At 41.4% G+C, this 10674-nt stretch overlaps 1 protein-coding gene across 1 annotated transcript in view; it reads left to right on the top strand.

Moving 5' to 3' along the window:
* Nucleotides 1-10674, top strand: part of AK9 (adenylate kinase 9) — a 244988-nt gene that overhangs the window by 42171 nt on the left and 192143 nt on the right. Inside the window, exons 8-10 of the mRNA XM_075064564.1 lie at nt 1606-1731; nt 5410-5484; nt 8377-8475. Of these exons, the coding sequence (XP_074920665.1) occupies nt 1606-1731; nt 5410-5484; nt 8377-8475 (300 nt within the window). The remainder of the gene's footprint in view (nt 1-1605; nt 1732-5409; nt 5485-8376; nt 8476-10674) is intronic.

The following is a 10674-nucleotide window of genomic DNA, read 5'->3' as shown; positions in this document are numbered from 1 at the left end:
GTCTACATAGCCAGACAGTCCTGCTGTCAGGGTGCTAATGCCTGAGATGATGGGACATCCAGGATTTCCAGGTTTATGGATCTTGGGTAGCAGATAGAATACCCCTGGTCAGAATTCTAGGGGTGTGTCTGTGCGGATTTGCTCTTGTGCTTTTTCAGGAAGTTTCTTAAGCAGATGGTGTAATTTCTTTTGGTAACCCTCAGTGGGATCAAAGGGTAATGGCTTGTAGAATGTGGTGTTGGAGAGCTGCCTAGCAGCCTCTTTTTCATATTCCGACCTATACATAGTGATGACAGAAAGTTTTTTTATCTCCTGCTGGTAACAGCTCACCTTAACTGATCACCCTCGTTAGAGTGTGTATGGTAACACCCATTGTTTCATGTTCTCTGTGTATATGTGTATCTTCCTACTGTATCTTCCACTGCATGCATCCGATGAAGTGTGCTGTAGGCCACGAAAGCTTATGCTCAAATAAATTTGTTAGTCTCTAAGGTGCCACAAGTACTCCTGTTCTTTTTACAGGTGTACAAGTTGTTTTACAGATGTAAAATGTGACAAGGTTCCTACTTCAAGAAGCTTGCAATGTAATATATACAGATAACTTAATGAGTAAAGATAAAATCAATACAAGTGGAAAGGGGATTAAAGGGTGACAAAAAAGGGAAGAGGAAAAATATACTTGGGGCCATTTTGAATTTATTTTTGACAGGGCTCCAAACATTTATCTGACACCTACCAAGATGAAAAATATTTATGCTGACATGCTTCCAGGCCATGACCATGAAGTTTAAAGGAATAAAATAGTTGTGTATTGTTTACTGTGCCCTATATTTAGTTGTTAAAATATTGACACTCAACTTTGTTTAAATTTTTTTGTAAAGTTTAACTTAATACATCCCTTTCACTGAATTTTCTCCTTCTTTGTCTTCCTTTCTTCACTCCACTATTTCTATATTATCTACAAGGTCTGTTTTCCTTTGTTCTTGCTCTTCCCCCTTATCCTTTCCCTTCATTATGTTCTCTAGTTCCGCAATATTTTTCAACTTCATTCCTCCTCTCGTTTACTTTTCCCTTCTCTTACTACCATACTTTCTTTTTTAATGTATTCCATCAATAAATATTAGCTAACATGCTGATTAAAATATCTTTCCTCCTAGTCTGGACAAGACCTTAAGGAGACAGTACAACATTTTTAAAGGTGAAAATATCATCTAGATATTTGTAGAGAATACTAAGGGCTGAATGTTCAGGTGAAGCAGAGAAGTGTACCATACACCTTGTAGGAGGAGAAGCAAGCATAGGTCCTACACCTCATCCTGGGGGCCCGTTCATTCCCCTTTCCCCTGGGATGCCTTTAGAGTGTACAGCCTTATAATGTTGGCCAGAGGTGTCTAGAGCTCCTCCCATCCCCAGGAAATCCACTTACCTAGTTAGCTGGTGGATCACTATCAAGTAGGGGAATCCTCAGAGGGCTCCTTAAATTACTCTGCCACACACAAAGAGTAGTAGGGTTCTAACTCTTGTCTTTTCAATCTAGTCGGCTTTGGTTTTAGTACATTTATTATTACAGGGCCTGAAATAAAGTATTTATTTTCTTTACTTTAGGCAGCAGCAGATGCAATCATGTTGTCAGATATTTTGCCTCATTTGGTGCAGAGGCCTGAAGATTTTTTGGAAAATGCAGAAGCCAGGGTTAATCTCTATAAGGATACCATGCTATATCCTCTAGAGGTAAGAACAGCACAAAGTAATATTGTTGTATATACTAGAAGATCATTTTTTAACATTTGTTTTTATATAATTTTTATGCACTCTGGGTATCTTGAGTTTATTTTGAAAAGATGGACCTAACCCACAATCTGACGCTCCTCCTCAGAATTTTGAGGTTCAGATTAAAACATTCAGGATACAAGACAGTTCACAGTTGTTTCTGATGTTGAATCAGAGTCCTCTAACATCTCTTTGTAATTTGGATGGGCCTTAAAAATTGTGAAAACTACACTGTCATGTACTTCTATACCAAATGTCGACTGGCTACAGACCTTACTTATAGACACCAGCTGTGTTCATCATAAGATCCAGTTAAGATTAGCTTTACATAAGGTCTTTTACTCACAGTGCCTCCAACAGGCAAAACAGTATAATACAGTTTAGCATTCCATTACATCTCCCCCTTTAATTTCTACTTTCCTACCATTTACAATATTTACGCTATCATGCTATCATTAAAGTTCAGTACATATCAGTCTGTTCAGTGTCTCTGAATCATGCTCTTTTTCTAATTTTACTGTTCAAACATAACAATTTGGTCATCTGGCTGTTCATTAGTTGCAATGACTGCCTGTGGTTGGTTTGGAGTTGTCATCTTATTCTGCATATGCCATCTGTATGGTTTGCTCTGTTGATTGTTCTTTCTGAGGAACGAGCTGTAGATTTCAACAATTTCTGTTGAACTCTCCACTGTTGGTCTCGATCACATATACTGCAGCTGAGAAGGTCACTGGTCTTTGATCCTTTGATCACATGCCTCTGAATGCAAAGCTTTTGTCTCTATAAGTTTCTGTGGTCAACTGACCCAAAAAGTTCAGAATAACTCCAAGGTTAGTCAGAGCTGTATCAGGCAACATCAGCTCTGGAAGGGGTTGAAAGTGATTGTAAGTCCCTTCTGTGATCACTGTGATGTCAGTTCCTGAGTCAATTTTAAAGTCAATAGCCTTGCCATGAATATTCAGTTTCACTCTCCAGGCAGGGTGTATGTCATCACAAGTGATAGATCCCAGAAACAATGGCTCTTGATTGTCTGTAATATGAGTCAATTCCCTGCCTGCTTTCATGTGGCAAACAGCTCCAAAATGTCCATATTTCATGCATTTATGACATTGTGTGTCTTTGGTTGGACATGTTTCATCATGTGACTTTTTCCACGCCTTGTGCCTGCAGGCTGGAATTTGTTCCTCTTAGCCTGGGAGTTCCTTGCCTCAGGGGTTTTATGCTAGTGACGTTTAACACTCAATTGTCTCTTCACAGATTCTAAGCTAGTTTCAGGTTTTTCAAGTTTGTCAGGTTGCTCTAGGTTTTGCCGTTTCACCAGCTCAGACTTCTTTGCTCTCGGTATAGCTGTGCCTAGTGTTAAATCTCTCTTCAGTTATGGCTACTATGAAATATTTTTGTCTGTTAACCCAGTAACCAGCCTGTCTCTGGTATTTTCATTTTTTGCATTCCCACAGTTTTCAACCAATGTATGCCGATCTCTTATAAAACATTCAACATTTTCCCCTGGCTCTTGAATTCTCTGATGGAGACACGCTCTTTCATAAACCACATTTCTCTGTGGTAAAGAAAGCACGCATCAAACATAGCCAGAACCCTTCCACAGTCATCTTTGTGACTGTCTTCAGTAAAGTCAAGGGATTTAACTATATGATCTGCTTGCTTCCCCATAGCATAAATTAAAGAAGATATCTGTATATCAGGGATCAGCAACCTTTGGCATGCGGCCTGTAAGGGAAATACGCTGATGGGTTGGGACGGTTTGTTTACCTGCAGCTTCCGCAGGTTTGGCCGATCGCAGCTACCACTGGCCACAGTTCGCTGTTCCAGGCCAATGGGGGCTACAGGAAGCAGCAGCCAGCCCATCCCTCGGCCCGTGCCGCTTCACACAGCCATCATTGGCCTGGAACGGTGAACTGCGCCAGTGGGAGCTGTGATCGGTCAAACCTGCAGAAGCTGCAAGTAAACAAACCAGCCCGGCCCGCAAGTGGATTTCCCTGACAGGTTGCATGCTAAAGGTTGCGAATCCCTGCTATGTGTCATTAGTTTCCTTGTGGAGCTTGGTAGCTATGAGAAATCTGGCAAAATATTGTGTCTAGTCAGTCCATTCTGAAGGTTTGTCAAAGCTAAAGTGCTCTGGGGCACTGAAGAGTGGTATGTTGATGAGATCCTGCAATCTCTGTTGCATTGTTCCTTCCGTGTGCAACCTTTATTGCTGTTTTCCTCCTGTTTCTGTTCTTAGTTTGCTTCTGACACCATGTCATGTACTTCTGTACCAGATATGGAATGGCTACATAGCTTGCTTGTGCACATCAGATGTGCTCAGCATAAGATCATTTAATACACTGCCAGGTATGGCTAAGATTAACTTTAAAAATGGTATTTTGCACATGGTCTACTAGTGGCATAACAGTATAATACAGTTTAATATTCCATTACATACACTAATGTTATTTCTATAATTCCAGATAGGGAAATATGTGAAGTACAGCTACCCTCACTATTGAAGAGGCCCCTGCAGCACGCAGTCTCCAATAGGCCTCTCCTCTCTGCCACCTTCCTCCTCACAGTTCCTAACAGATCTTTCTCCTCCTGTTTCATTGCTGTTGTCCTGGAAGTCATTGGAAACATATTGGCTGGGACATTCTTTGGTTGGAGCTGTGTGTTTCTGTGGCGGTCACATGCAGAAAGCCAGGAGAGAGCCAGAAAAGCGATGTCAGTTTGGCCCTGAGAGGAATCTAAGTGAAAGAGCTTCTTTTGGGCAGAGTAGTGGCTGGAAAGGTAGGCATGGAAATTGTGAAGCAAGGAAACTGACTCTTGTTTGTTTCTGCTGCATTCAGAGAAACAGGACTTTGTATACCTTCTTTGTAAATAAACATGACTGCACCAAAGAAACACCTGACTCTATCATCAGTTTATCTTCCTAATGGAAACAACCTAGCAATGCCCCAAATATTGACCAGCTAGTCTGGTCAAGGGGCAACAATATTTTGTAGTTAGCACTTGACAAGTATTGTTTATCTATGCCTCACAACGTCCCTATGAAGTAGATAAACATAATTATCCCCATTTTCTAGATGAGGAAACTGAGGCTAAGAAAGGTAAATTGTTCAAGTTCCCATAGAAATTCAGTGTCAGGACCAGGTTTAGAACTCCGGTCTCCAGGCAGTGAGGTCCATGACTCATCTGATAAACTTAAGGACAATCAGAATTCTAAGCCTTGGCAGCCTAGACTACTATGGGCAGAAAATTGTATCAGAGACTATTAGGAGTTGAAGGTCATATCATCTTTAAGTTTATTTTCTCTAGATACTTAAAAATATGTTGGGCTTGATTTATGATTTTTTATTTGATCTATGACCTCACTGTAACTATAATTTTGAAATTCTCATGATATTTAATTTTCACTATTAAAATAGAAGTTTCTTTCCAGAAGTCGTTGGATTGATACCCATGACTTTTAGTCATGCAGTCTAAATGCTGTTTGTTTTTAATCTGTGGACTGAATCCTACTGTCATAGGAATTCATGTGAGTTTTGCTACTGACTTCAATGTGAACAGGATCAGACCCAATGTCATTAATTGGTTGGTCATACTCAGTTAAAGGGTGTATGTATGTCTTTTTTCTTAAACATACAGGACATGATGGCTGAACAAGATTCTCAGTATCTGATTGAACTAGATGGAAATAAGCACCCAAATGAGCTCTTTGCAGTAAGTACGCTGCACATAAACTAAGACAATTTACACTAGAAAAGAACCTGTGTGCTGTAGCTATCATCTCTATTAAGATGATATTGGCAATGTTATTGCTCTATAACTCATGATGCCATTGCTAGAAAATAACTTTTTTGGGATGCCTGTTCCACTTGTTACTCCCCAATGAAATCTGATTATGCTTACTAAACATTCCATATCTTAGCAACAAGCCATATCATGTTGCATCAGGTTATCATCATCATCATTTAATATAATTTCTTAAATTGACAAATACCATTATTAGCATGGATGAAGTTATAAAGGCATTTACATTATACTCCTGATTATCCAGATAGCCTCGGGAGATATAGATTTTATTTGGATAATTGAGAGTTTGGATAATGGAGGAGGGAGGAATCATTCAGCAGCAGAGGGGGCTGCCCCACAGCTGGGAACTCGTCTTCCTCTTCCTGGTAGTCCTAACCCGGGATTTTTTTTCTGCCCTGGTCACTGACTCCCGTGACAGCAGGCCTCAGAAGGTTCCCTGTACTGCCACAGACCTAGTGATACTGAATTCCTGTAGGCGCAAGGTGTGGAGCAGAGACCCCCAGCCAGCCTTTATGCTGCCCTGCCAGGACTACAGCCTTCCCTCCTCCTTGCACCTGAAGGGATTGGGTGTCAGCAGCCCTGCAGCAGAGCAGGGAGCTCTCTGCAGCTCCATTGTCACAGCCCCATTCCTTCCCTTCTATGACATCTGGGCTGCAGAGGGTCCCTTGCATTGCTGCAGGAGCCATTCAGCAGCAGGGTTGCCTCTACTATTGTTTGGGGCTTGTCTTACATAAGAACAGCCATACTGGGTCAGACCAAAGGTCCAGCTAGCCCAATATCCTGTCTTCTGACAGTGGCCAATGCCAGGTGTCCTACGGGGAATGAACGGAACAGGTAATCATCAAGTGGTCCGTCCCCTGTCACCCATTTCCCAGTTTCTGGCAAACAGAGGCTAGGGACACCATCCCTGTCTATTCTGGCTAATAGCTATTGATGGGCCTATGTACTTATCTGAACCCTGTTATAGTCTTGGCCTTCACAACATCCTCTGGCAAGAAGTTCCAGACAGAGTGTTGTGAGAAAAAATACTTCCTTTTGTTTATTTTAAACCTGCTGCCTATTAATTTCATTTGGTGACCTCCTAGTTCTTGTGTTATGAGAAGTAGTAAATGACACTTCCTTATTTACTTTCTCCATACCAGTCATGATTTTATAGACCTCTATCATATTCCCCCCTTAATCATCTCTTTTCCAAGCTGAAAAGTCAAGTCTTATTAGTCTCTCCTCATGTGGCAGCTGTTCCATACCCCTAATCATTTTTATTGCACTTTTCTGAACCTTTTCCAATTCCAATATATATTTTTTGAGATGGGGTGACCACATCTGCACGCAGTTTTAAGATGTGGGCATACCATGGACTTCCTCCTCCTTGCAGTCCAGGGGTCACTGGTCTATTATCTCAACCTCTGCATTATCTAAATCCCTTCCTTGTCCCCCACCATGAGATATATAGGGGACAAGAAAGAGATTCAGTTAATATGGAGATTTTGGATAAATGGAATTATACTTTACTAATGTTTTTCAATTATTATTCAATTAAATATATTTTACAGAATTAGTTTAGCATAGCTTAACCTAAAAAAATAATTCAGCCATTTTTAATGGCATTGTGGCATTGCAAAGCGAGACATGGATTACATTTCTGGGTGGTATTTTCCATTTCCCAGAAGTTCTATGGAGTCTGTGTGCTTAGCCCCTGTAGTTGAAGTTAAATTCTCATGTCACTTTATAGCCAACTTCCCTCCTAACTAAAAAGCGGTGTTGATGAGCAATGATGGAAGTCCTGTCCTGTGCTTTGGCCAGGAGAGTGGTTGTTGCAACATGGGGCAGCGAGGGGGAGGTGTAAAATGAAAAAGATGGGAGTGTCTTCCACCTCATGGACAGTACTCCATCACTGCCATTTCACCATATTCTCACTCCCCTGAATACAAATTAGGACCATGCTCCAGTAAGCAGTTATACATGTGCATAACTTTACTACTTGACTTGATGTGCTTAATTTTATTACTTTTTTACTTAATAAAATTAAGCACTTGTGTGTTTGCAGAATTGGGTCCCAAATTTATATAAAAACAGTAAAATAGAGAGATTCAATTTGAATTAATATATTAAAGATCGTCTGGTTATGCAATAATACCCACAATCTGTTTCTACCCACCCATGAATAATGACAAAGCTCATTATATGCTCATCATGACAAAATTTGTTTTTTTGATCTCAAGAATATTTGCATGCATACTTCCTGTACTTAGGACAGGAGCCTGTATCTTACATACATTGTAATATCAGTTAATTCCCATTGACAGGCTTCTTTTTCAATGTATTTTTGCTTAATGAATAACAAAAACTTGTACTAACTGCCAGGTCTATAAACAGATTCTGATCATGAAAGGAAATCATTTCAATTCTCTCCTCACCCCTTTTATAACATACCATGAAAACCCTTTGCATACAGGTCTCACTCACTCCCTAATGAGCAAAAAGCCTTTGCAGTATTATCTATCCCTCCCCAGCTCTAGACCATTTACAAGTCTGGGACTCAATTCATGAGGAGAGGCAAGAAGGTTAGGGCTGGAGTAAGAGGTTTCTGCATAGTCTAGCCCCCTGAACATCCAATGGGAACTCTGTTGAATATGTAACAGGGCCCCTGACTGTACTACTGGGCAATGCGGTGTATACTGGCAAAATATAAATACCAAGTTATAATTTTCAAACACATCAAGGATTTTTTCAGATCACAAAAGCAATTTTAAATGTTAATTTATTCAAGATCTTTTTTTTTTTTTTTTTTTTTTTTAGTCAGTGATAGCTCGGCTTCAATCCACGGGTCTCCGAAATGGAGCTCTTATAACCAGACTTCAAAACCCAGAAGAAGAGCTCTCAGAGGGGATGGAAACTGTAAGTGTGATATTTGCATTTTTAGAAATTTGATTGCCTGCAGTAATTACAGTCTTTGTGCATTATTCTTTATATTATGTACTTTGGCTATGATAACTTTATTTTAGATGCCCTGCTTTATCATCAAAGATTATAAATTCAAGCAGTGGAGGCATCTACAGTGTGCTAGTGTGGCAAAGAAGTGGATTTAAAAAAAATGAGTTTCTCACCTACGCATGTACAGATCAGAACTTTAGTAAATATCCCTAGATAAAACAAGTATGGGAAGCATGTGCCTTTAATCGTAAAAAGGACTGGATCTGATTAAGGCGGCTTTGTACTGGACCTATTTTGAATAAGCAGAGAAAATGCTTCATAAAAACAGCGAAGAGTCCTGTGGCACCTTATAGACTAACAGCATAAAATACCCACTTTGTCGGATGCATGTAATGGAAATTTCCAGATGTGTGCTTTGCAACAAATTTGCCCTAACTCGGATTATAGATTTTAAGATCATTTAGTTTGAGTATCAAAATAAAAAAAAATATAGGAATCACAAAGAATAGGCAACAAAAAAAAAGAGAAACGAAACCCTTTCCAGTCAGAGTTAGAAGGGCCAGTGTGGGAACTAAAAGAGTGGAACCCAGTGTGAGGTTTATGAGGATGTGGTGGCAGAAGAAGGGATCATCAGGGAATCAGGTACCGAGCTGGGTTGTGGGCAGGGCGGGAACCCAGACCGGCAGTGCACTGAGTGGGGTCGCAGCTGGAGACCGGTGGCCTGTGCAGGAGCCGGCGGAGTGGAACCCATCAGGCACAAGTGGGTGAGCTGGCGTCAGCCCACTGGCTTGGTCCAGTGGGGCCTGGCGCTGGCCCTGCACAGCCCACTGCCTGTCTGGGTTTGGCTGCCAGGAGGCGACTTCCAGCTTGGGGTCCCAGCCGCAGGCCCCACTCAGTCCACTGCCGGCCTAGATGAAACAGAACCCCAGACAGCAGCAGGCTGACAGGCGGCGGGGTGAGATCAACATTCTTATTTAATTTTAATGAAGCTCGTTAATACATTTTGAAACACCTTATTATTTTACAAGTACAAACCAGTTATTAGTTAGGGATAATCATATAGATTGTAGAGAGAGACACTTCAAAAAAATTAAAAGTTGTATGACAGCACACGAACCTTAAATAGAGATATAATGAAGACTCCGGCACACCACTTCTGAAAGGTTGCCGACCCTGATCTACAGCCATGCACTGAGTACACTGCATCATGCTTCAACCTCAGACGGAGACCAGCACCTTACCAAAATCGTCACCAAGCTTCTCAAACGTTACAATCCCCAGCACGGGAAATAAAGAAAACAGATCAACAGAGCAGACATGTACTCAGAAGGCCTTCTACTAGCAAGACGAAGCGCCAGGAAAGAAACCAAGGGAAGCATCACTGGCATCTGATATGTCTCCAGCTACAACCCATCCAACGCATATCGGGACTACAACCCGTCTGACAATGATCCACTCACTGTTGCATCAGGACTTTAGGGGTGCAGGCAGTCCTCGCCCACGACTAGCCTGCCAACCTGACAGCATATTTTCACCAGTAACTACACACCTTCCACATCGTAGCTTTTAACTCGGAACCAATCCATGGAACAAACCTTCGAATGCAACTCTGCCCACGACATTTCTATACTCGCGAGCCACACCATACCAGGACCAACTCCACCATGGTCGATTCAATTTCTGCAATCCCACGAATGAATATACGCCATCAGTTGGCCGCTCAATGCTCTCTGCGCTGGTGGTACATTGGCAACTGGACAGCCCTACTGTAAAAGGGATAAGTGGACAAGCAAAGTCAGATATTAAGAGAATTTGGCAACGGATACAACCCCTGTAGGGAGGAACACTTTCGAATCTCGTGGGATACACAATGAGCAGATTTAGGCGTGAGCCTAGTTGTCGAACATAATTTTCGAGACCAGCGGACTTCAAGAGCAACACTGATAGAGCTTCAGTTTAAGTCTTGTAATTTAGAACCATCTAGCGTTCAGACATTAAAGACGGATCTGTTGATAGCGCTATTAGCCACTGCAATAAGCATTTCTCTCCTTGGCTGGTTCACACCTCAACTGCTTGGAAGAGGGGTCTCGATCTCCCTGACTTGAAAAGTGAGCTCGTTTATCTCCAGCTGATTCTTGCTTGCATAATGATATCATACCTGTT

Source organism: Chelonoidis abingdonii, chromosome 3 (genome assembly GCF_003597395.2).
Source record: "Chelonoidis abingdonii isolate Lonesome George chromosome 3, CheloAbing_2.0, whole genome shotgun sequence".
Lineage (NCBI taxonomy): Eukaryota > Metazoa > Chordata > Testudines > Testudinidae > Chelonoidis > Chelonoidis abingdonii.
This window is presented reverse-complemented; position numbering and strand designations above follow the sequence as displayed.